Source organism: Phalacrocorax aristotelis, chromosome 2, assembly GCF_949628215.1.
Source record: "Phalacrocorax aristotelis chromosome 2, bGulAri2.1, whole genome shotgun sequence".
Classification (NCBI taxonomy): domain Eukaryota; kingdom Metazoa; phylum Chordata; class Aves; order Suliformes; family Phalacrocoracidae; genus Phalacrocorax; species Phalacrocorax aristotelis.
The window spans coordinates 18,322,612-18,349,317 of NC_134277.1; the positions used below are offsets into that span (position 1 = coordinate 18,322,612).

Consider the following 26,706-nt stretch of genomic DNA (forward strand, 5'->3'; position numbering starts at 1 on the left):
CATGAAAACACCTGTTCCGGAAAAATGTCCTTCATTTTCATCTGTAAAGTTCAATTTCTAATTATCTAAAACCAGAAAAGCAGAGTTGGATTCAGTTTTATTTAACCCATTTCACTCCAAACTTAAAAATTTGGGTATGAGATACAAGGGGTAGATGTGGAAATTATCAGTGATTGCTAAAGACCATTTGAGGTTTTTTTGTGCTTTATGGCATTAAACTGGCATCACTTTAGATCTGTTAAAGAACTATGTCTTAACAGTCAAAGCACGCAGAAGGCTTGTATAATATAAGTGACTTTTATGTGAGCTACAAAAAAAAAAAAGCAGGAATTTAAAGCAGAAAAGTAAGTTGGAGAAGTAAACTGCATTGCAGAAAATCTGGAAAAAGTAAAACAATTCAAACAGAAAGAGATCAGATAAACAGCTAGAGCTGGAACAGCTGAAAAGAAACACACAAAAATAGGTAAAGTGAAATTCCAACGAGCCATGAAATGTGTTTTCCTTAATTTTTCACAGTGGCCTTGAAAGCTGGTGTTGGAGACTCTCTCTCTGTTCTTTCACTGGTGGCCAGAAGTTGAGGTTATGATGACCAGATCGTTTGGTATGGCACTGACATTTCAAGTTAACAGGGATTGCCAAGACTCTCAGTTATGACACTAAAATATACCACTACTTCTAGGGCCAATTTTTAGTCCCTCCCTCATGCCTCCACATTGATTTAGGCAACAGATGCATGAAAAGCAAAGCAACATTCCAAATAATCCCTTAGCTGAAGCTGGGGGAAGGCTGGCTAGTGGGCTGTAGCCAAAATTCCTTAAATGTTACAATGTTTTACATTTCTAAATGTAAAAACTTTCTTTCCAGTGTGAGGTACCAGCCAAATGTCTTAGTTACGGTATCTCAGAGTGAAAACTGGCATATGGCCTTGTGGTCATTTGTGGGTATTGACAGATTTACACCATTGAAGATCAAGTTAAATGTTGTCGGTTTCTCCATCTACCCTTTACTTTGTCAGGCTTTTTTTCTCAGTTACTATTTGTCAACTTAAATCCAGTTTGCTGGAAAAATGAAAGCTCTTCACAACCTGGCTCTTCAAGAGTGAATTGCCTCAAATTCTTTCTGCTAGCCAAGGTATTTCGTAATGCATTGCAAAACAGCAGCAGGATTGCTCTCCTTGCAGTAGATGTACTTTGTGGACTAGACACTGTGGGCAGTTTTAATGAGATCTTGGTGTGCTGGAGAATTTGTCTCAGTGGTTGACTTCAGGAAGACTTTCATCCCAGGTCCCTGCTCTTCTAATTGCTCTTCCCACCCAAAAGGAGCGGGGTCTGGCTTTGCCCCATCAGCCATGGGGAGCCTGGACCAGCAGCTGCTCAGGGAGCAGGTCCTGGAGCTGGTGTGCAGATTACATGGTCTGCTCCAGAGTATTTATGACAGCTTTGCACAGGAGGGGTGGTGGATTGCCCATTACACAGACACACTAAAATTCATTGTCCTACATTTCTCCCTCTCATGTTGTTTAGCTGGTGTAGCTGTTGGTTACTGCATCACTAATTCATTTCCCTGGGATCAACTTCAAATAGGAGCTTCCTCCAGAAGGCAGCAGCCTTTGTTCTTCTATCAGGGAGAGCTCTGGGTGGCTGTAGCACTGTTTGTGCTGGCAGCAAAAGCAGTGTCAGTAAGAGCCCAGTGTAGCCTGTGAGGGGAGGCTGGGAGACCCTGAGTGCTAGGTGAAGCCTGACGCCCTTCCCTATCCGCAGTATCAGAATCACAATTTTAAGGGCTTGCTAATTATTAAATCCCAGTAGTACTGGATGTTTAGAGACACTTTTTGAAGTAAGGAGAACCCAAAAAAAGCTGTCCTGCTCTGGCCAGCCCCAGAGACTGTAGTGGTGTTTGTAAAACATACAGTCTTTCATACACACACGCACACACGTACACACGTACACACGTACACACGTACACACGTACACACGTACACGTACACGTACACGTTTCCTCAGCACTCTATTACAGTATCTGTGGAATTCAAGCCTGCTGCGTTGCCATGTTGCTGTATCTACTCCTACAGCTCAGAGCTGTGCAGTAGTTGACCGTGGCAGTGAACTTTGCGAAGACAGAGGAACAGAGGGTCCCAGTTGTATTATCCATAAATGATGAGATATCTCCCTTTCAAAGCCCATACCTCACTGAAGTGCTTATTTCAGCTTGCCCAGCAAAGCCCAAAATTGTATTCATGAAGGTCAGTGGAGAAGATGAGGCTGACCTGCAGGTATTGATCCCAGTGATCCTTTGCTTTATGTAAAGGCCTTTTTTGCTAGCTAAACCAATGCTTATTTAAACATTTTAAATTAATAAAAATGGCAGGCATCTTTATAAGCCTGTTTTCCTTTCTCCCAGCGTTTCTGCTGCTGTTTTCATTCCTCGTCTAATGAGACTGTGAGTGATAACGTCTCCTGGCTACAAGCACACATAATCATTAATTTGTGTTTGTTACATTTGTTGTGAATCTATATAGAGAAAAGGTCATTAATATCTCTCAGTCCTCTATACCTCATTCAACTCACTTACAGATTCACATCCCTGGTTCTCTGCCCTGTTACTTCAAAAGGGGCTAATAATTACATTCTGATATCCGACTCAAAGTGCCTTTAGCTTTGTCTGTTAATTGATCTGTCAGATCAGATGTTTTAAAACCAAGGCTTTGGAAGTGCTTGATGTTGGACAAAGCAAAAATGCAGTGCGCCAAGATCTGGTCTGATTTTTGAGTGTTTTGGCCCCAAAACATGCTACATGGTTTGACACACAATGTTCATGTGTTTGCAAAGCTTTTCAAACTTCATTTGGTGAAATCCAGCTGCTTTCAGTGGGATCTTTGCTCACAGATCAAAGACTGTGACCGTCAGAAAATGTAAGTGCTCATACTTGGGTACTGCTCTTCTTTCATTCCTTGCACAAAATAGGAAAAATAAAGGCTTTATTCAGCTCCACGGTACTGCTGCACTGCTGAGGTTTGAGGAGCTCTGCCATCTCTCAGTGGGTGTCATGGCTACTCAGAGACACCCCTTCCCTGCCCAGAGCAGTGGCAACACCCAGCCTGATGTGGGCCCTCGAGAAGGGCCACAACCCTGTCCTGCCTTATGGCCACATCCTCTTTCTGTCCCATCCCAACATGGCTCTGCTGTGGCAAACTGGGCTTGAGCTGCTGGCTCCGGCTCACCCTTGGCCATGCAGAAGCTGCATCCCACCATGCAACACCTCCTGCATACAAAAGAACAGCACGCAGCCCTGGCTGGGAACAGGAGAAAAAAGCCAGGTCTGGGTGAGCTGGGTGAAGGGCAACAGAGGAGGGCAGGAGCAAGATGTCTGAAGGGGGTAGCGGGGAGCAGGGGGTTTGTGCTGCACCTCGGGGTGTGAGAAATGTGTGTGCTGTGTGTTATCTGGTAACAAGGCTCACCTTCCTCCTTGGCGAGCTCTGCTCCAAAGATTTCGCTCCCTCGACCCCTGTGTATCTTTACAGCTGGATTATGGGTTTAGGAAAGTGAAATGCACCAAGATCACAGATATAGGGTAACCGTTTATAGAGGAGAGGAGAAAGGAGAAAATCAACAAATTCCTGTGAGATATTGTGTGTCATCTGTACGTGACACTCTGAGACCTTCAAATGCTTAAACTAAAGACCTAAATATAATTTAGTTAATAAAAATATACCTTAGTTATAATAAAATGATAATAGTGGAACTTGGCAACAGAGCAGCTAATAAATACTACACTTTTGAAATGTGCCTGGGATCCAAGTACATACTCTTTTACTGTGTAGTTAAAGCATGTGGCAGGACATGCTAGACCAAGATTTTCTTTTTGTCTTTCCAGTGGAAAACTAAAGTTCTTTGTTTAAGTGAAGCCCATTGGGATTTTTTCTTAAGTAAAACAAGGAGCTAAAGAATTCCATTCCCTTTTGCCAACTTTTTTTCCTCCTTCAAGCCAAATTATCGATTAATGGGGCATTAAATATCAAATACTGCCTAGTTATATTCATACACTTTTTTATTTAGGCTTCTTCAATACTTCGGTGCTTCAAACACAGATTAATTAAAAGAGGAGATGCTTTATTGGGAAAATACTACCCTTTCTAAACCATTTTGGCCTTATAAAAAGAAAGGTCAATAATATAAAAGTCGTTAAATTTGCATACTTAACCCTATTTCTGATTTTTTAAAAGAAACAAATATCCGTACTCCTTTAAGGTCTTCTTCCTGAGCTTCATTCTTTGCCTTCTTCATTAGCTGTCTCCATTTCAGTACCCTATAGTTTTGCCAGCAGAGCAGCCAAGTGAATGCTTGACCATATTTTTGTCTGGCTCTAGTGAAACCGTGATCTGACAATAGAATACTTTTCTCTGGGTTTTCCTTCTTCCCCCGGGGAACCATACTTCAAGGGCAACCTGCTTGTCCAGCATATGAACATGTGGAAAATCCACTGCTATGCACTAATGATTTTCAGATGGGCAATTGTTGCTGAAAACCATCCCAAGAGCAGCAGCTTCTCTACTGTAGCACCTAACCACTTTGGGATTGCATTGCTCGTAGCTGATCTGGAATAAACCCTTTGCATTTATGTGAAGGTGGTGACATGTGCTGCATCACATGTGTAGTAACAAAATTTAGGGGAAAAAGAGGTAAAAGTTACAGTTGTGGTGCTTTTTTGGTCATTGTAACATGCATCAAAATCTGATGCTGGTTTTAGCTTGAAAACATAAATATAGGAAAAAGTTGAGCTATGCCAAAGATCCACGACAGCAAGGCAGAAGCACCCTAAATATTGTCCACAAATTAATCACTTTCAAAGTTTTGTTTTAAATATTTACAAGGAGACTTGTCACATGCTGGGAGAGAGAAGAGCAAGTTTTAAATTTTAAATAATTTCTATTACTGTTCTTCTCAGAACTGCATTCTTTTTAAACAACTTTCACTTTTAATCTGTAATTAAAGCCAAAGTTTTCTTTTAATTTCAAAAGCTTGTCCTTGGACTAAAATAACATGGAACATTTTTAAACATTGATCCAAGCTGCTGTAGATACATTTTATTTAAACCACAGAGCCTGCAGTTGGAGTCCTCGCTTTGCCAGATCGGCTACGAACTGTAAGTGTGGCAGTAATGACTGTGGAGTCCTGGATGCTGCACTACCAGCGAGGAGGGTTGTTTTTCTGGAGTTGTTCCTCCCTTTGGGCCCTATTCATGAATGACTTAATCTCCGTGTATGATCAAATGTCATGCAAGTTACAGTGCACAGAAAAATCAAGGAATGCTTCTCATCCCCACGTTCCTTACATGGAATTGCTGTGCCTGCCCAGCAAGCAGTTGGAGAGCGGTAAGGGTGGGAAGCAAGCAGCAGCAAAAACACACACACAAAACCACCAGAAGCAATATAAAAAAGTGAGACGAAGGAAACAGAGAAAATTTTGAAAGACTGAGTGTGCAAGTTGGATTGGGCCGTGCATAGACAGCTCTAGCTTGCCCAGGCAGCACCAGCTGGAGGGGGAAGCCAGGCTTTCAACTGGGGGCTGTTACAGGGGCGATACATTAACCATGAAAAACAAAAGCGTTCCCAGTATTTCCTCTGGAGTGTTGGCCATAAAGATGATTTCTAGCGCATGTTTTTATTAGCTTGTTTTGTCTTGGAAAGCAAACATCTACTGTTTTGATGGGCAGATCTCAAGAAGTTCAGGGAATCAATGCTTCTTAGTCTTTTTATCCTCTTGACCTAATTGCTTGTGTGGTGTAACTCTGTCCTTTCACAGGATGTTAAACCACTTCACTTGGAGCCAAGGCAGAGATTTTCATTAGCTGTGATATTAATTACATGATGCATGCCATACAAGGAACTTTTCTTGCAATGTTTTGTATTTTCGTAGAGATCCAGCAGAATACAGGGGGTGAAGCAGTGCATAACTGTCTCTGTATTTATACAGACCTCTTCCTTGGTCTTTTAAGTTTCAACAAAGTTTTCGCTTATGTTAGGTGCCGTTCTCAGTTAAGAGTGAAGAAAAGACTTACACTGAGTTGTTTTTCTCATCACCAACACCCTGCAGCCACTGCAAGAAACTCTGTCTGTCTCTCCATGCCCTGGTGTCAGGACAGATTGCTATAGCAGGACTCCCACACCAAACAGTGACTGGTAGCAAATGGGGAATAACTTGACTCAGGTGCTGAACTCCTCCAGCTGTCAATGGAAGCTACACTTGTTTGTCCAGGGCAGTGACTGGAATAGTCATTTAGCTCTTTTTGAGACACTTTCCATCCCTTTAGTACTAGCAACGGACTTAAAAGATGTACCTCATTTTTCAGGTAGGTTATGGATGGAGTATCATTTTAGTTCTAAGTGGCAAAAGATAGAAGAAAGAATGGAGAGCAAAGGGAAAAAGGAAAACTCACAGCTGTGAAATAAATACAGGTGGGAAAATAAAGAACAGAAACTTTTGGAAGATTGTAGAGAGAGGAGCGTGCTGGGAGAGGATGGGGAAAGGGAAATGCAGAATTGAGGACAAGAACAAAAAGGAAGAGGAAAAGGGGGAGCAATTCAGGGGAAGGAAGACGAAAGAAAAGACATCAAAGGGAGGAAGGTAAGAAAATAAAATACTGGGGAAGCAGATATGATGGGAATACTGGTGGGAATCTGGAGTGTAATGGGGAAGGGCTCTGGAATGCATTAGAGAAGCATAGGAGATATTAGCATTTTTCACAGTCCAAAATGAGAAGTTTGGACTGAGAATGACATTTTCCTTTTCTAAGTGCTTGACAAAGGAGGGTAGATAAGCATTCAAGATATTGCCATTCTTCTTGGAAGGCACCTTTGAATCTAGTTACTACGTCTTGGCATATTTTTCCATGTTACACAGGCTAAAAGCAAATACACTTCTAAAAGAGAGTATGACCTTGCTTAAGAATACAAACCAAATTAGTCCAAACTGTTGCTCACAACTCAGGGAAAAAACAGAACTTAGTCCGAGGCTGGGAAATACTCTAGTCCTGGCAGCGGTGGCGGTGGTGGTGAAGGGTGTGTGTTTTGTATGGGGTGTGTGGTTATTAATTCCCCAGTTTCTTGGTACATCTGCAATCCCTGACTACGCTAGACACGAAAGTATAGAAGAGTTTTCATGCTATGGCTTAATCATACCCAGCCCGGACTTTGGCAAATCCCACGAAGACCCATTTTGAAAACTGTAACTGGTTTTCAGACTACTGTAAGACCTTTTGGCCAAATGTGGAGGCTTCTCTGACCCAGCATTCCTGAAAGCTTGAACTTCTCCCAGGTCTACTCCATTCTATCAATTTTGCAGATCAGATCTCCTGTTTGAAAAATTTTCAAGTCCTCATCTTTAAGTTGCAGGCAGAAAATCTTCTTAACCTGTTGCATAGTTGGCTGAGGGCAACGTCTTTGTGCTCCTCTGAGATGAGCATTGGTCAGCAGCACAGAAAGGACATCACCGGGATGGACTGACAGTCTGATCCTGCATGACAAATCATGCATTCCTATGTAGTTCATGATACATATGAACCTAAAACATGTAATGCCAGATCAGATTATATGTATAATTTTCAAGTTCAACAAAAGGTTTTGTTTCTTTTTCCCCATCATTTTTTAAAGAAACAGAACTTATCTGAATTAAAAACATGATTGGTGATGACGAGTGGGTGGTTCTGTTTACCCTGCCACATTATATAGTACCACTTTTACTCCTTGTTTGGATAGCAGTCACAAGACCCAGATATCAAGCTGTGAAAGTATTTTTCTTGCAGCAGCCTTTCTTTTTTTGGCAGGCAGTGGCTTTGGAGATGCCTCGCATTTTGTCATGTGAGTGGACTGCTGATGAGGTTTCTGTGCTGCCTCGTTTTCCTAAATTCCATCTGAATTAACTCTTCTTTGGGTTGCGATCATTAGAACACTTCTGAATGAGTGAGGTTTTGCATCATAGTGTAATGAGCTCCTGATACTTAGTCAGAAAACAGGCCGTAAAGAAGGAATTTGCTGCATTTGTTCCACGTGACAGAAATCTGTTTTCTGTACCTCCAGCTGTCCACATCGAAAACGCATTCCTTCTTCACAGTAATATTCCTTCCTGAAACAAGGGAAAATGAGGGGAAATGACTAGTATAAAATCATTCCATTTAAAAATATTCAGTTTAGTCTTGTAAACACATAAACTAGTTCTTTGCAAACAAATGTCTTAATTTTCTTTATACTGAATATTTACACATCAAAGATAGAGAAGCTGGATATGTCAAACACATATGGTTCCTATTGCATCAGAGGCTTTCCTAATTTTGGTATTCTAATTGAAAAGACATTTTTGAAAACATGCTAACTTTACATAAACTAATCTATCTGACCCTCTGTCTGGCCTAGGTTTTTCTTTTCCATCTCTCACCGTACTTAGGAAACATCTTCCACGTCAAAGTACAGCAGTAAAAATATCCCTCATGGATTTTGAATTGCTCTCGATACTTCCAGTGCTTGACATGGAAGCGCTGTTTAGGGTAGTTGATGTTGGGAAGCTGACAGGGGCTTAAAGGGGAGAGAATTAGGAAGAGGAAGGAAATGGGAATAGGGACTATAATTTATTAATAAGTTTTTACATTATTCCTGGATAATTTATAACACAGGTTGCCTTGGGCTAAGTAATACCTTTAACTGGACAGAATTTCTATCCACATCAGAGAAATACTGCATGTCTGCTTTAAAATATAAGCTATTTTATAAACGTCATGAAACAACTACCTGCCTTGGTTAAGGCAGAATTTCAGTTTGACATCCAATATGTGTTCATTTTTCCTCCTACAATAATAGGCAGAAAACTATTAAGTTTACATCTGAAATAGGTACATTTGAAATAGAAAACACATTTGTATTTCAGGTGCTGCCATTAGGTTTTCTGCTAGTGTGGCCTTTAACCGCAGGTGCATGCTCTGCAGAGCGCTGAGCAGTATGCATTTGCTTGCAGGTTCTGATGGGATGGGATCGCTTGTGGAGCTAAGGTAGAGCCACCTCTACAGGAGCACCGCGAGCCCTTTGCGGTGCAGGTGCTGGGCTCTGACCTGCTGCAGGGAGTGCACCAGATGTGCCACTGGCTTTGGTCTCAACTCTGTGTAAATCCACCTCTCCCAGGCATACAGAATATTTAACAATAAATTGCCTTTTTTTTAATCCACTGTTGTGTACAATATAAAATCCACAAAGGTCATAGAGGTCAATTTCTTTATTAAATGGAAATACTTGGGTCCAAAAAACATTATGAATCATTTTGGTGTCTTAAGTTCAGGATGCAGAGTAAATTATTCCAAAAATAATGGTAGCCAAATGTCATTCCCTCCAAACATTTGTGTAATATCTATTTATCTGTGGGCAGATGACTGCTATGTATAATCAGAGGCAGACTTTTGTCAAATTGAGACTAAGTAAACACAGCTGAACACAAGCAAGTTGGACTACAACTTTTTTGTGTTTTGCCAGTGCTGTTATGACCTTGAAAATGAGCATTTCTTCAGAACAATCTGCTTTCAATACGGGAGAATTTTTAGTGTTTCAAATTAACAAGTGTTGATTGAAAATTTATTCTGTTTAATTTTAATAATTTTTTTGTCCAAATAAATGAAGAGTGTGTATCTACTCAAAGGAGGGCATCCTTTCTGCTGCTTAGAAAGTAGGAATGTTTTGTGAAGGAATCTACATATCTATGAGAACAAGAACAACAGTTAGAGAAAGATCTGTAAACTCCTCTGAAGCTTCATTATATAAGCAGAGAAAATTTTGTACTGTTCCCTTGAAATATAAATGCTTTATTTTTTTAATGCGCCGTGCAGGTAAATGTAGCATTTAGGCAGTAGATTTTATATTACATGTCCAGATACTGTTTTCATCATCCTTGAAAAAATAGTGCTTCTATTTGTAAATTTTGCCCATTTTTCTAAAACTTAGTGTCCTGCTAAACATTTTCTACAGATCCCATTTTTCTCTTTGATGCAAAAAAGAAATTAGTCTGATTTTATTGACAAACAGGAGTACAATTTAAACCTTAATTTTGATACACAATACTTTTGCCTTACTAATCATTTGAACAGAAAAAATTTTGCTCTGTTGATTTTAGAAGCCACGGTATTTGGAGTCTGGAGGAGGCTAAGGGTGGCCTACAACCTTCAGGGCGCCTTGAGCAGCCCTCAGGGTGCTCCTACCTGAGATGATAGTTGCCTAGGAAGTGCTATCAGGAGAGTATTTCTGAAATATAAGCTTAACCTTGAGTTGCGGTTGGGGTTGGCGGTGTGTGCCAGCACTAGCCAAGTCCTGCCTGTGGGTGAGCCACTCCCTCAGCAGTTGCTCTGAGGGGCTGGTTTTGCCAACACTGTGTTAGTTTGTTCACCTAAGTAAAACGGTTGGTGGCAGCCAACTAGATAGGTTGTGTGAGTGCTTTGTGTGCCCTGATATATCTGTTACTTCAAATACAACGGTTGCTGGTGGTGCACGGTCTGTTTGCCGGCTGTTGCAGAAGGAGCGTGGTGAGGAAAGCAGGCGTTGTCTGCACATGGGATTTGTTGCGTCTGCTTTGCAGACCCTTTGCAGGTCTCCATAAACTTCACAAACTGTGATGTATAGGCTACTGGTCTACGGGAAGGCTTTGGCTCACAGGCAAAAAGTAAAAAAGTAAAAACTCTTGCAAAGTGAAGGAAAAAGCTTTTATTGTTTTAAAAGTGGAAACAGAAGTACTACTAATAATAGTAGTGAGTTAATTAGAGAACATGCACCATTTCAGTTCACAGAGCTTAGAGCCATTGTGTTATAGCTGCCTGGCTTGCGTGGCTGCTCAGAGTCTTCCTGTCATCCTCTGTCCAAAGGCTCAAAGCCTAGAGCTGGACTGTGTTGGAGGGATCAAAGGATATCAGTATTTTTCACCATAGTTATTCCCTAAAAAATTATGAATGTTATTTATGTCGGCAGCCATTGCTTTTCTCTGTAGAAGTGGAAATTCTTAAAGGGAAATGAGGATGCAAGGCTATCTATGCAAATACATGATTGGTGCAGATGCTGCTTGCCCTTAGAAAAGCATCTAAGTAGGTCAGGGAAGACACATAAACAAGTTATAGAAGTGCGAGTTACTCTGAAATAAAGTTAATTTGGTTGTTCCTTGAGAAAAAGTCCACAGTGATTGCCAACTGCATCTGCGAGGAATTGCATTCTATGAATGCAGATATTTTCAGTATTTTTATGCATATATTTGTAGCCCAGTTTCCCCCGCCTGCAAACCCTGCTGGCTGATGGGGTTTTTTTGGTTTATGGTTAACAGGAGGGAAGACTAGTTATTTATACATGTTGATAAAACTTCTGAGCACTTTTTGATCTACAGATCTTTCAAATTATTCAGAATTCATATTTTTGAAATATGTCAGTTGATTTACCCGTAGATACCATATGGCTTTACCATAAATGTGTATGTGTTTTAAGTCTGATACAGAAAATGGTTGCAGGAGAGAATTCGCTAATATAAATCTCCTGACTTCCAGGAAAATATGTATGAGCTAATGTAAAACAAATAAGTAGTAAATATGACATTATTGCCTTCTGCACCTGCTTACGTATTTTTGAAGCACCCTATCTCTGTGCCAACCTGACATTTTTAAACAAACAGTATTCACCCCATTGTGGGGAAGACTGTTACAAGGGGCTGCTTTAGATAACATTGTCTTTGATCTTGGAGGCTGATAGCCAGGAATTCAATTAAGTTTTAGAGGCGGCTCTTGGCTTTAAGTGCTGTTAGATCACGTCCAGTGTTGTGACTTGGGCTACACTGGTTATGGTAATCAGTGCCTTTTTGGAGAAATATGTTTAATAGTTCTGGATAATCCTCTTTTCCCCTGTTGTAATAATATATTGTGCTTCAATAATTTGTCATTTTATTAGTACAAAGGCATGGATTACTTTTTAATCACTTATCATTTAAAAGATATGTGTTATTTGTGTCACTAATATTATTACTACTCTTTTGGTGTAGTTGCCCTTTAGGTATAATTTCCAGTGGCCAGTGTAGCTTTTTCAGGTGAGAGCTGTTTGCAGTGATCTCAGAGAACTGGCATCTTCACTCAGAGAAACAGCCTGGGCATATTGCCCATGGTTCAGATACTCTCTATTTGAAAGCAAATCTGTTTGGCTTGAAATATGGTGGCTTAGGGTCCTCTTCAGCTCAGCCATTACATCTTTGAGAACCGTTCTTCCTGGGATGAAAGGCAGAGGGTTTGAATACACCTCGTTGCTATGCAGTGTGTCCTACAGTCAGAGGAGCCAAATGGAACAGCAATAACCTCTGCAGCGTCACGGAGTGAGTTTTACAGAGGCCCCAAAATCCATGCAGTTGTGCCATAGCAAAAACTGCAAGCAGTGTATCAAGGTCAGGACGAGCTAGTAAGCCCTGTCTCTCCACAGCAATCTTTGCTGTGGTACAGGTCCATTAATGTGGCATAGCGTTGCTGTCATGGCTCAGGCAGAGTGCTGTGCCACGTGGATACACGATGCCCTGCTACATGGTGCACATTTACTCAAGCGTGCCTCATGTCTGAGGCCCCAAGTGCTGAGAGGTCTGAATTCAGTCCCGTGTTGTTATCAGTTGACGACGCTTCCCTGCTGGTTTCTTGAAAATCACTGTCTCCAAAAGCAGCAGTGTGTGTTGAATAACAAACCCCTTCACATTCAGACTTTTCAGGTTTGGGAATAGAGCCAACATTCTTGAAGAATGATTTAGTGGCCAATAAACATCTGCAAAGTTTGTAACACTGTCAGAAGCAGTAACACTGAAAGTAAAGATCATATCAGTAGCAATTCCCCTGTCCTGACAAGGCATTCAGTGCAAATATTTGTTCAGTCATCCTTACTCTCATTCCCGTTATCACAGACAGTTTCACATGTTTTGCCAAAAGAGCAATTCCATCTTCTTCCACAAAGCCGTTCACATCCAAGGCCTTTGCAATGTTAAATACTGGCCTACTGCTGTTTCAGGACCTCCCACACATGCTCCTTTGGAGTGCAGGAGCCTCATCTGTCTTACGCAAAGACTGCTATGAAGGGTTCAGACAACTTTCAATTAGTAAGCATCTGCAGTGTTAAGGTTTTGCTGCTCTTTGAGGATTCAAGCTCCGGCTGGCTGATTTATTACACTGCACCAATCTCCATGATGGTCAGGATAGTCTTTGAGGTCTTTTAAGTACAATTCTTCTGCAGAGTCATTGAAATTGCACTGTGCTAGGACTCAAACCATTTGTAAATACAAGATTATGTTTGGAGAAGAAGGAAGCGTTTCTGCTTCGTCAAAAGCTCTTGGCAAAGGGGTACAACTTCCTGAATGATTCTGGGCACGCAATTCTTCTGCTCCAAGAACCTTCCCCCTTTTGCCTGGTTTGCTGCACTGCCTCTCACTTACTTGGTGCATAGAAAAACTGAAAATACAGCCCTTCTTGAGATGCCTCCCAGTTTACTAGAATCTCTGAGGGCCTGTTCAGAAGGTGTCTGGGAACATTTAGGTTTGGGAAGAAATCCTGTAATGGAAATAATAACAGTGCAAGTTGTGGTGAGCAGGAGCATGAAGACTGTGGTAGCTTCACAGGGGAGAGAAAAGGGAACAGAACTAAAAACTTGACTCAAAAAAAATTGCAGTCAAACACTAAAATAATTTTTGTACAATTGAAGGTGAGAATAATCCATAGGCAACTATCCCCCCTGCAGTTCACTCAGCAATGTTTCTTTCTGCTGTTTATTCTGCATACAGTCAGGGAGGTATATGACTACAGGTTTCTGCGTAGGTTCATGTAATTCCTCAGGATACTGAATGAAGGGGTTTCCATCACATCTCTAGCTAGATGAGGAAAGAGATACTTTTCTGATGTATATGAACTAACCCAGTTTGAAAGAAGCCTCAAAACCCAGCTCACGTCCTCACTGGGTGCTCCTCTACCAGCAGAGCAGTAACATGAATGCAGCTAAGTATCTCTGAGGACAGGATGATTAATTTCATGATGTGCTGTTCTGTGCCGTTTGCTATGTTCTATTTGGTCCTTCACACACTTTAACAAAGTTGCTTTTGTAAGATGTCTGCGGGATTTCGCAACTGGGGAACTGAGGCACTGAACAATTACAATTCAAAGTCCTTTTAGTTACCTAAGACCTTGGGGGTGCTCATGATTTCATGCCTGTCATACATTCAAAGCACAGGTCTTGTTGACCTCATTTGCATCTGCGAATGCTCAGCACTGCTGAATATGAGAGCCTGGACTCCCAAGTCAGAGTCCAGAGTCTGGGGAATGTACTGGGGCTCATCTAGCCCCACACACGAACCTGTAGCAGAAGCAGAGACACTGTCAACCACTAACATGATTTACCTGACACTGTTAAATCCACCTGACTATCTTCCTGTGTTCCCCTCCAACAAAGGCCTTGCCATTGCTGTTCTGTGGCGCTGAGGTTGTACAGGGTAAGGTCTCACCTACTGCTCTGGGTCTGGCCCCAGAGCCGGTCCGTCCTGCGCCTTCGGGGAGGCGGTGACCACAGAAAATGCCATGTGTGATTGTACTGCTGTACCTCGTGGTACACTTAGTGGGAAGGCAGACTGCTTTGGCGTTCCCATATTTATGAACACATCATATAGAAGCAGATACAGATATTTATGTATATTAATATATCTGTATCTCCTTATAGATATAAATAATTTTTAAAAATTCACATGGTGTCCTTTCATTTGTAGGATCTGTTGTGCAACAGTTGTCTGGGATTACCATGAAGCTCTTTGGCAGCCTACATCCATTTTTATGGCTGTTTGACTGTTGGAGCCCTGTATGTGCTTATGCACTTCCTTACAAGCTGCTTGACTTTTTATGCTTGTGAACACACAGAGCTCAATAAGTTTGGGACATAAGTGAGGTACCTGGGGTTTAGTACTTGGACATAAGTATTGTGCACATCCCAGTACACCATGCAGTGGATTGAAGTAGCTGTGTTTAAAAACATCGTATTCATCAGTCTCTTCTCTGTCTTACAGGCGAGTGAAAAAAAACCAGTGAATTTCCTCTCCCTGACAGACTTATCCATTCTTTACTCCATGCTGCTGGCTAAACACACCCTGGAAATCAGTTCTGGCATTCACTTAGAAGTTCCTTCGCTTGCCTGAAAATACGGCACCTTGTAATTTAAATTGCCTTTGTGCAGCATATGCCATGTCTGAGCCCGCTTGGCTCCCAGGGGCAGGAGAGGAGCTGGCTCCTGCAAGCGGGGCCACGGGAATGGGGGGCACGTTTCTCCGAATTCTGCAGGAGGCTTCTGAAAATATCCTGTGTGCACGCATTCATATCATAATGTTACACTGCATATGTAGGGTCTGCTCCCAAACCCACAGCCAACTACCATAACAAAATCAGATTTTACTGCCGTAGTGTCAGGCTAGGGTTGAAATATGGCTTTGAAACACTCCCTTTCACCCTGCTTTTTTAATGAAAAACAATCGGGCTAGAGTGTAATAGTGCTTACCCTGGCTGCATTTGACTTTAGCTTTTTACTTTTAAAGCCTTATTTTAGGCTTTAAGAGCTCCCAATTAAACGTTTTAGATCCAGAGTGAAAGCCTGAACGTGCCTGCCTGCACAACAGCAAGATTCCTGGGTGGGAAAAGGATATTTTTATATTAAAAATAAAGAAAATTAACCCAGTAATATGTTTTCTCTCTGCATACTTCTTACTCTTCTTTTTCCTAATGGATCTCCATTTGCCATTTTCTTATTTCCTTTTTTTTTTTAGCATCTCCCATGCCCTTTTCTTTATTTCTTTTTAATTCTTTTTCTCCTTTCTCTTCTCTTCTCTTTATTTCAGCCTCCCCCTTCCCTGCTGCCTAACTTGCTTTTTACTGTTAACCCATAGAAGTTTGCAATAAGAGGGCTAACTACTTCATCCTTCTAGTCAGCACAGCACACGCTGTAAATCCCTTTCTAAATAACACCAAAAAAAATGAAGCCTAGGTCAGATATTTGTTTATCCATTATGAAGTGCATGCGGGAGACTGTCACCAAGGAATCTGACAACACTACACTATTAATTACATGCCAACTTAATGAGGAAAGGTTTGATTTCAGTCAGCTTTGCAGCAAACTTGAGAAGAACATAATACCATATAACCATCAGCGCGTTAACAACTTGCCTCCAACACTACACAGCCCCGACTCCCATTATAAGCTACTGGCTAAGAAAGGTCTCACACAGTGCCCTACATCTCACCAAGGAGAACACACTGTCTCTGGTCATGGGAAATTTAGAGCCAGCCATGACAGCCTGAACAATGAAGTGATTTACACCAGGTTTGTATCTAGTTTGCTAACTCATAAATTCTTACCTGCAGGTGCATAGCCCAAGACTGTAAGACCATTTGCACCATGCCTACTATTATGTGGGGATTTCGGTGTGCTTATTAATGCAAATGTTAATATAGACCTGCAAACTCAATTCTCTTTTATGGTTTATAAAATACACCTATCCCAGTCTCCGTGGGCATGTACGCTCATTTTATGAAAATCACATGTATTAAAATGTAACTAGATGCCTACTCCCACTGCAGCAGGCTCCAGGCTGCACAGGGAAAAAAAGTCTTCAAGTTCCCAGGTATTCAGGAAGAAAACTGGAATGGTACCACTCTCTCACAGTTAAAGCTTATATCTGATGTTTTGGTGCAAGAAGCAGATATCAAAGAAAGATTTCCCTGAAGAGGCTTGGTCTGAGATGTGGTGGCAAAGGGATATTTCCAACATTGGCAAGACCCAACCTATGGGTCTTAATAGAAGAGGTCAGACCAGGGCTAAAGCTGTTCCTGGAGAAAAACCGTGGGGGTAACAGGGAAAAATATTCACTGTGGCTGTCACTGTGAACATAAATTGTCATTATGCAGTTTGTTCATCTGAAAGGACATAACAGCTGATGACAGGTCAGTTGTTATACTTGGTGTCACTGTGTAGACAAAGGAGTGAGGTAACGGGGTTGTGGAGGTGACTTCATTACAAGCTGCTCCATAACCTCCTCCTGGAAGGAAGAGACAACAGTGGTAAATGAAACCTTTGCTGAAAAGGAGTTTTCTCTAGAGCCTGGGCCCAGACCTTGTTCCTGCAAGTTTCTGACAGCTTTCCTCCTCCCACCCAACAAAAGGACTTGGTAATAAATCTTTGTCTGTAGAAATCCAGTACCCTCCTGAGATCAGACCAGCTGTGACTGGTATCACACGCACTCCCAGCTCGCAATGCCTCGCTATGTCTGCAGCCGCAGGTCGTCTGAAACTTGAACGGGGACTTTCATCCCTCTACCAAAAGGCTTTGCTACACAAGTGCTGCTGGCCCCGACCAACCAGTTTCACATGGATCTGCCCAGTCCAGGACCTGCTGAGGGCAGGAGTGGCTCCACAAGGGACAACGCTGAGCAGCTCCTGCGTGGAGGTAGCCTGGGGTCTGCAGGAGTTCAGTCACCATGGCGAGTTTGGGGAACATTTCTGTAGAGGACTCTGCAGTTTGGAGTCTCTTCCAGCGTGAGCTTTCCTGTCTGTGATTCTGATTAATTCTCCTTCTCCTGTGCTAATCCTTAATAGATCTGATGTCCCTGAGGAAACCTGGGAGGATGCTGCAAAAGGAAAAGTGTTTTAAGAGTTGCTGTGCTGGGTCAGATGAGTCCTGACTATGTCTAGAAGACCTTTGGTAGTGTGAGTCTCTGGCTGAGTGGTATCCGCATACAGAAACTCATTTGTCTGTTCACATCAGGCTCAAAATGGGAGTACTGCAAGTGTAAGCATGGGAAGGCCACCTCCAGCTTCCTCCAATTCAAGCTAGAGGAGCTGAGGTTTACTGTGCTCAGATTTTTCAAAAGGTGCTACAGTCTTTGCGCCAAGATTAAATGACATTTCTTGTTAGAGGAAAGGGCCTGGCCTAGTGCTCTGGGCTCCAATTTTCCCTCCCTTGCACTGCTGAGCAGCTTGTGCTAAGCCACCTTCCCTCCCCAGACGTGGATAAATGTTAGTCATGTTGTGTGATTCATGGTTTAGTTTGGGGTCCTTCGGGAGGAAAAGAGATGTGTCAGTGCAGAAGAATATTAACTCCAGTTAACCCAATTTTGTTCTTGGAAGACCAGAGATCTGAAAGTCATATGTGCCCTGAAATTGCGGTTTGGAAAATACTAGAGTCAAGGTGTGTGTGACCTACAGAAATACCTCGTCTCACCACTAATTTACTCACACATGTAAACTTCATTTTTCATTCAGCTGCCCCAATTTATTTCCTGTTCCTCCCTCTTTTTCCTTCTCTTGCTTGTTTTGAAAATGCTGGTCAACACATGTTAAACCACTCTCCAAAACCAACAAAAGAAAGTTCAGGAGAGGCAGAGAGAGAAACAGCTGAATAACAGTGCCAATTTTAAAATGAAGATAAGTTATAGGGGACCTTTTACTGAACCAACAAATATTTTATAGTGTTCACCATTTGGGGCCAGCAGTTCTTTTTTCCCTTGTTTTGAGCTAGAATAGGTGGTGTGTAATTTGTCAGGAATCTACAAGTTTAAGTAGCTTCAAGAAATATGACAGTCATGTGGGACTGACCTACTGCGTCTTGACTTCCACGTCCATTTTTTCCCCACTACATAATGTTCTGTACCCTTTCCTCTCTGTCTCATTCCCTCATTCACACTTTCTTTCCCCTGTTGGTTTCAAGCCATCTTTGCTTTGTCAGTGTTACCTGATAACACAAAGCAGGGTCTTAAGCCAGTTGTTGCGGTTCAGCCTGAGCTGTATATAACACCAAGCAGGGGAGCAACGTGGATGCTTCTTGGTCCTACGTAAGTGGTCGGTCTTTCCTTTGCTGTTCCCGGCAGAGCCTTTAGGTGAAGTCAGTTCATCACCACACACGTGTGATATTCCTAGGTCAGAATTCTTAGATCCAAAGAATAAAATGTTACTGTAATTAACATTATTTAGCACACCCCTGAAGTCATCCAAGTATATAAAAGTTATTAGAGTTATTAGTCTGGACTTGGCAAATGATAGGGGTCTGAATTGTTCTGAAATAGTTGAATGTGCTGCAAGCACCACGTAGCCAGAGTTTTTGTATGTTGTAAATTGGAGTAGGCATTTATGCTCTGTCTTTCCTGTCTAGTACTGGATGCAGTACGTAAAAGGGCACTCTGTATGTACTGAGATGTACATCTTCTTGCGAATTATTTGTATACACTACAGCCAGGTGTAATGGCAATGCAATGGAGGTAAGTGATGCTATTGTCCAGTTTAAGGATGGTTTGCCTGCAAGAACCCTGGGGTTTATTTTCTTTGTGGGGGCCTTTCTGATTGCAGAACAACAAAAGAAAACCTTTTAAATATAGGTGAAATCCTGGAAAATTCTACTCTTAAATGCTTTTGAAATGGTCAGGGTATTGCCTAGGCATGTTGTCTTTGGACTTCTGAGACTCATTTCCATCTCTGCTAAAATGGGACTGCAGGCTACCTTGCAAGAGAGCTGTCAGGATCAGCCAGTGAATATTTATGAAGAAATTTCGTGGTGAAAAAAAAATAATGTATGCTACATATATTATTAATAATTACGTGAGTCCTGAAAAATACCATACTGTATCACAAAGCTGGTATTGTCCAGTGACTACGCTCTTGGCACTGCATGCTACAGTAAACTGTGTACTGAAAACTCATACTAGTGGAAAGGTATACAGGATTCCATTGGTAAGTGATTTATAGTGACTTCCTATTATAAACAAGAGGGAACAAATATCCTGCCTTGCTGGTTTCTTTGGGCGGATGGTGAGAGCAGAATGAGACATTCCTGGCCAGGCAAAAGCTGATTCTCTGGATGCTTGCAACTGGGAGCAGACGGAAGCACCAGAAAGTGAGGTAAAAATGACAATCCCTAATTATAAACGGTTGAGTTTCCATTTTCATAGTGCTTAAAACTTTCCAGTTGTAGAGCAAATGACAACTGTTTCAAGTGATTTCCAAACTTGTAACAAAAAGATGTTTCTGATGTTTAATATTAAATAGACTTACTGTAGGATCTCAATATATGCTGAAAGCCTACCAACATCCTTTCACAAGAAGCACATTGCTTTCTGAGACAGAACAAACCACCTTCAGCAGTAGCTTCTTTTTGGGTTTCGATTAATAAATATGCTATTGAGCATATACGTGAGCATGTGCTACATACTACAACTGTAGTTTGTTTAGAAAAGTTATTTGTGCTGGCCAGTGGTATGCTGTTGATAAACTTCAGCGTATACCCTACCAAATAAGTCCTGGGAACAGTGTGGAATATACTAATGCATCAGCATTGGCTTTCTCTGGAGTCACTTTGACCTGAGCTTGACAAGTCGGCTCATGAGTGAAGTGCAAGATTTGCCTATTAGCACTTGTTCTGGGGTGAGTCCTTAGCTGAGGCTACTCGGTGAGATTCGGTATGCTGCATCATTCTTCCATTCCTTCCGTCACCATTTCCAGAGATGTTACCCAGTCCCAGTGCTATTTCCTTATTGCCTCAAAGAAGAAATCTAAGAAAATGTTGTGCGATGGTCAAGAAACCAAACATGCTCTATACTGAGAATGCTGTTCTTCGATTATATTCATGAAACAGTCTCACCAAAATATTGCTTTTACAGTTGTAATATACTTTGCAATTGTTGTGCAGATATGTCAAATATCAAAAGCTTTAATTATCAAAAACTTTAGTAGTCAGGGGTAGAGCAGGTAGATTGTAAAAGATGAAGAAAAAGCAAAATGTCAGGCAAGACTTTTTTTTTTAAATTTGGTAAAAGTCACCTATGTTCCCTCTCTTGTCAGTGAAGATCCAGGCATGGCCAGACTGCAATTCTTCCAGGCTGAGCTAAGCAGTTAAGGCGGTAGTTACACGACCAGTTTAATCTCCAAAGGAGAGATACGGTCCTACCCTCATCCAGCTCACAGCATATCCACATGGATGATAATGCTGCCCAAAGGAAAACAGTGGGAGGAGGTGGCCATAGAAGAGGACTTCACAGTCTGGTTTTGTAGCAGTGCTCAGGGATATTGGACTGTGGTGTTAGATAGGTGGGCTGAAACCACCTCTTGGAGGATATCTTTGTTGTTTGTGAATGGAATCTGGACAACAAGCCTGGATAAAGATGCATGACTTAAGTGGCAAGTGAGGAGAACCCTACTCTTCCTTTTGAGTTGGAACAAGTTGGTTTGACTGGCAACATGTCAGGGAGAGCATGGGGAATGGTCTTTGTCTCTCTCAACATGGTTATCCCCATCCAAAAAATGGTGGTAATACTTACTTCCTTCACTAAGGGCTGTTCAGACACGTGTGAGCTGCTTGGATGCTATGGTAATGCAAACCGGGATATGCTGTCAGGGGTTTGGTATAGTAGAAAAAGATTTTTGGCAAGAAAAAGGGGGCCTGTGCTTTGAAATGATGGATTTTCAGACTTCATTGTAGTAACATGCTTTTACAGCAGTTGTTAGCAAGAGCTTTGCAAATTATCAATGATGGCTTTATTGTAACCCAGTTTCGAGTTTCTTTGACATAAATTATTTGTTTGAAAAAACATAAAATCTTAACGGAGTAAAAAAGACTTGTAATTCAGGAAAAATCTTCAGCAAAATTAAAGAAGGGTTAGCTCTTTGCCCCAGATTTTATTTTTTAGCTTTGCTACTGCTTTTATATGCCATGGGCAAGCCAGTTTCTTTTAGAGCTGGCTAAACACCAGTAAAAAATATTTGCAAATACTCCTTCAAATAAACGCTGGAATTGGAATGTGTGTCACCATTCACACCTACTTTCCTCAGAAGTTTGTACAAGCAATTTTTTTGTTCATAGGAAATATTTTCCAACAGCAAAAGAAACTGACAGATGCTTGAGAGAGGTGTATTTATATCCAGGTTTGCTCTGGCAACAACGTTCTCTATTACTTGCCATTTCCATTTCTATACCTACTGACCTATTCAGTCCTAAACCTCCTATTTAAAATTGTCTCTGTTAAAAAAAAATGAAGCAGGGCTGAAAAATTATTTGTAGCCAAGTACAGCATGAAGAAGGAGACTTTTGGTGTCATTCAGTACCTCCATCTGGATCAAATGTTTCTTTTTTCCTTGGTTCCCTCTCCGCTGCATAGGTTGAACTTCCCCCTCTTGAATCCCATTCAAGTGTTGCTCTAGGAGAGCTTAAGAGATACTGATTTAAGATGTGCTGTTTTGGAACAAAATGTAAACTTTGGTCACTTGTGAATATTTATTTATAAAGCTGTTTTGCAAAAGGATGGAGGCCTGCTAAATCAAACAGCTTGGCAAACGTCTGACCTCTGAAATTACAGCTGGTCTCCCTGCATTTGTTTGGTGAGAGGGGTCTTCAGTGGTCACCTCCAAGTGCTGGGGAGTGTGGCTGGGCTGAGTTGTTCAACGTGGGTTGGCTGTATGAGAAAAAGGGCTGCGGGTCGGCAGTGGGCAAAGTCACTCATAAATGAAGAGCTGTCAAGGGTTGCAATGTTCTTTGGGACCTATGCCACTGGAAGCTCTGTTTAAAGAAAACATCAACTTTTCATTAATAATCTGATGGAAATCTAGCAATAAGGTTGATTTTTAGTTGGGAGTCCAGGCTCATAAAGAAGTGCATTACTTGATGAGTTTTATGCGGTATTTAGGGGCTTTTTGGGTCCTGTAGCCATTAAAGCTCATGGCGTTGCTGTTTCTTTTGTTTGGCTGGTTCTCCATAGATATTGCAGTTAGACATCAGCTTCTTGCTCCTCTATAATGTGTTTCTGTGTCAGGATAGCAAGCCCACTGAATAAAGCTTATACATTTCTGCCTGGTAAATATTTCTGGCTTCTCTGCAACATAAGGACTTAATGAATGAACAAATATGACTCTTGATGGGAAAGTGTAGCTTATGCCTGTGATGCAGTTTTATCTTTGAAGGCTGTTAACCAGGTGTGCTTGTTACTTGTAGCCTTCTCAGCCTGCCTCTGTGACTGAGTCACAGCCTAGGCAAGGGGAGCATTAAAAACCACACACATCATGTGTGAATGGGCGAAAGTCCTATTTTTAGTGCATACAAGAAGGCATTCACTGAAGGGCAATGAAGCTGATTTTTATTTTTAGGTTTTGCAATTCCTTATGTCCTTGGGATTTATGTTTTGAAAAACCAGATCTATCACCCTGCAAAATGTAGGTGAACCTCCAAGACCAGCTTTATTCTCACTATTGCCAAGATAACCTTCTCCCGGACATAGGCTGGTATGGGATGCAGTGATTCAGCGCCAGCTCTGCCAGTGCAGTTCTGGTGGAGGCTTAGTGATCTTCTGCCTCACCAAAGCGTATTTCTGTAAGGTCATGTCCCTGGAACCTCCCCACAGGATTTTTTTGACATCTGCCCTGCTCCAAGCTCAGTGTAGATTTGTCCAGGCAGATGCTTGCATGGAGCTGGCCCTTTATATGTGTCGAAACAAATATTTAATTTGGAAATCTGGTATCAATTCTGGAATTAATAATGAGTTATTTTTCTATATGCCTATTCTATGGACTTGCTTGTTTTAAAATCTATTAAAAGAAAATAGACATCTTTTTTTTTCTGTTTTCAGAAACTCTGGAGAATGGACCAAATAAGTGTGAAAGGTGAGTGAGGGATTTTACAGTTTTCCAAAATTATTATTATTACGGTTTTCCTGACATCAGGTAGCTATGTAAGCTGTACATGTAAATATTTGTTATTGCTTGAATCTAGCGCAGCTAACAGAAAAGGAACCAGCAAAGATGAAACATACTGGAAGGAGATCAACGCAGCTATGGCCCTAACGAACCTTGCCCAGGGGAAGGATAAACTGCAGGGAACTACTAGCTGCATCATTCAGAAATCATCACATATATCAGAAGTAAAGACAGTTAAAGTGCCATTAGTTCAGCAGTTTTAAGAGATGGGTCCTTTTCCTTTTTCCTGTCAAATGGACGTTTTCCTCACAGGATTGGTTTTTAGCAAAGTCAGATTCACAGATATGAGGCAAATGTGGAAAATAGGCCCCCTTTCACAGTATGGTCAGTTTAAAAAAATAATGTTCCTTCCGACTCAGACATTTTCATTGTATTAAATGAAATGTTCAACTGCTTCTATAAAAGGCATGTAAATTATAAAAAAAACCCTGTTTTTATCAAAACATTAACTTATTTTATGTTAATCAAAGTGCGCATAAGATTTTTGCATTGCTATTACAGTAAGTGCCTTGCTTTCAAAAAATAAGCTATAACGTGGGCATAGTACAACAGTATTATGCCTCAAAATGACAATGCCATAATGCTTAAACTTTGTATATTATTCCAAGTGGGCTTAAGCAGCCTAGGGCTAAACACATTACTGCTGGAGGCCCTGGAGAATTGTGCTTATTTGACTTGTACAAATTGACGAGTCTTAATGAAATTGTTACATCATTTTCTCTTGTTTTTTTAATCAACAGTGTTATAAAAAATTGTACAGTATGTTTTGTCAAAGTGACAATGAGGTTGTTATGCATGTTTCTTACCTGTATATGCAGTATATTAAAATACCAAAATCATTCCTTTGAAAAGTGCAATACTCTAGAACACATGAATTTAGGAAATAAGTTAATTGTTCAGATTATTTTGAACTTATACGTATGCTCCCAGCTGTGTTGCTCATTAAAGATTTCTATCTGAGAAGGTTCTAGCCAGACTAGCTGTAAATTCAAGTTGAATTTCCATTATTTTAAAGCTTTGTTAGTGACTTACTGAAGTTTTGATAGAAGTAAAATTGATTTCTTGTTGTACAAAATGAAATCTATAGTGCCATTTATTATTTGCAGTGGAGCTCACTAAAGTTTCTATGGTGGAAATTATTACTTTAATGTGGTTCAAACATTTTAGTTTTGTATGCACTGCGTAAATGAGGATAGTTGGTTGACAGTTCATATTTCAGTGAGAAAAAGCTATAATATAAACTCTCAAAGCCCAAACTAGAAACACAAATGGGAAATGAAACATTAAAAAAAATCTAAGTATTTAAGGTGGGAGGGTTTTAAGTAGATACTAAACCATGTATGAAATACCATGTCTCTAAACTTGACCGCTATTGAGGCTAATAACTAGCATAAAACCAAGTGTATTTTTAAGATTTTTTTGGAGGCGTACAAGTTATTCTAAGTCATATAACAATAGTTTAATGAGGTTTACAGTGCTTGAATAAACAGGGCAAAGCCAAAAATGATTTATACTGAATCAGTTACAGAAAACTGGAAAAGAGCTGATTGTTGCTAGGATTTGGATTTTTCCTGTGGCTATCCTGTCAGGTTTTTTCCTACTTACCCCTCTCCTTGTTTCTCTTTTTGGTGAGCCATCAATGAACAAGACAAGATTTTAGTCCTGCTCCCACTGAGTTTAATGGCAGAACTCCCACGTCAGTGGAAGCAGGACTGTGCTAATGATGAAACTAATCCGCAAGTAGAGGCTGTTCCAGTTGCACTAAAATAGTCAAGATACATTGCAAATACCAGCCTTGGTGTGACTCTTTAGGAAACTTCTTGGTGTAACATAACATGTTGTTGGGTTTATTTAGTGTACAATGAAAATGATTTGATATGAAAATATTTTGTACATATATATTTTTACTTTGTTTTCTAAATTGCTGATTTGCATTGACTTAAAGTGCCAAGCAAGAAATGTATGTCATGACTGTATGAACAGTTGAAGTATATGTTTTACTGACTTGCATCATTATGTGTCTAAGATTCCATGACGTTAATTTTTGATACTTTACTGGATTTTGACATAATAATGTGAGTTTATAACTAATAGCAGAGAGTTAGTACTTCACTTTTGTTCATACTATTATAAGTTATTCTGGTATTAAATATTTTGTGACAATAAATTGATGGTTTTGACAAACTTTTCTGTTAGAAATATTCACAGCGTTTTTGTCTGTATAAACAACAACAAAATTTGTCGTGTAAAAAGTACTTTCGGGGACTTCTCTGGCATAAAACTGGAGAAGACAAGCCATTGTATAAACAACTTGTTCATGGTTCTTTTTTTATATGATCAAAGCACAAAGAATAATCTGTAAAACACATTGAGTGGGTTTTAAAGTTAAGAAATACTTGGCATAATTTCTTGTTACCATTTCCTTTAATTTATTTTTTTCTACTGCTGCTTTAGAGTTTTCTGAAAACACAAATTCTAATGAATTTTGTGTGTCTTTTTTTAAATAACAAAAATCATGATCAGTGCTGAGCCAACAGCTAATGAAGACTCAATAATTATTTATGATATTAGAAAAACAAACATTATTACTATTGCTCTTCTTTGTTTCAACATATGTAACCATTTTAGTAAAATAAATAACTGCAAACAACATCTTGCTGGTTTGACTTAAATATTCATTTATCTGTCCTTAGTCATTTGCATTTCTGATTTCCTGTTATAGTCAGGGTTTCTCTATACTGGGATACAAGCATGTGATAGGCAAAGACAAAACAGGAATGCTAGTCCTTTGATTAATACACCTTGTGGTGCACAGTTACGTGAAACAGTTTAGCACATCCCTGATGAAAATGACTGTTCAGCAAGTTTAGGCTAATGGCTGCTAATGACAACATGGTGTGATGCTTATAAATCCTCCAGATTTGA

General features: G+C 40.6%; 1 protein-coding gene across 3 annotated transcripts in view; it reads left to right on the forward strand.

Annotated features, from left to right (window-relative positions):
• Positions 1 to 26,423, forward strand: part of MKX (mohawk homeobox) — a 46,426-nt gene extending 20,003 nt beyond the window's left edge. For 2 of the 3 annotated variants that reach the window (XM_075082582.1, XM_075082585.1), the window contains 2 exons: positions 23,655 to 23,688; positions 23,798 to 26,423. In XM_075082582.1, coding sequence (XP_074938683.1) covers positions 23,655 to 23,688; positions 23,798 to 23,984 — 221 coding nt within the window. In that variant the 3' untranslated portion in view covers positions 23,985 to 26,423. The remainder of the gene's footprint in view (positions 1 to 23,654; positions 23,689 to 23,797) is intronic. The other variant, XM_075082584.1, reaches the window with a different exon arrangement.
• Positions 26,424 to 26,706: the final 283 nt, after the last annotated feature.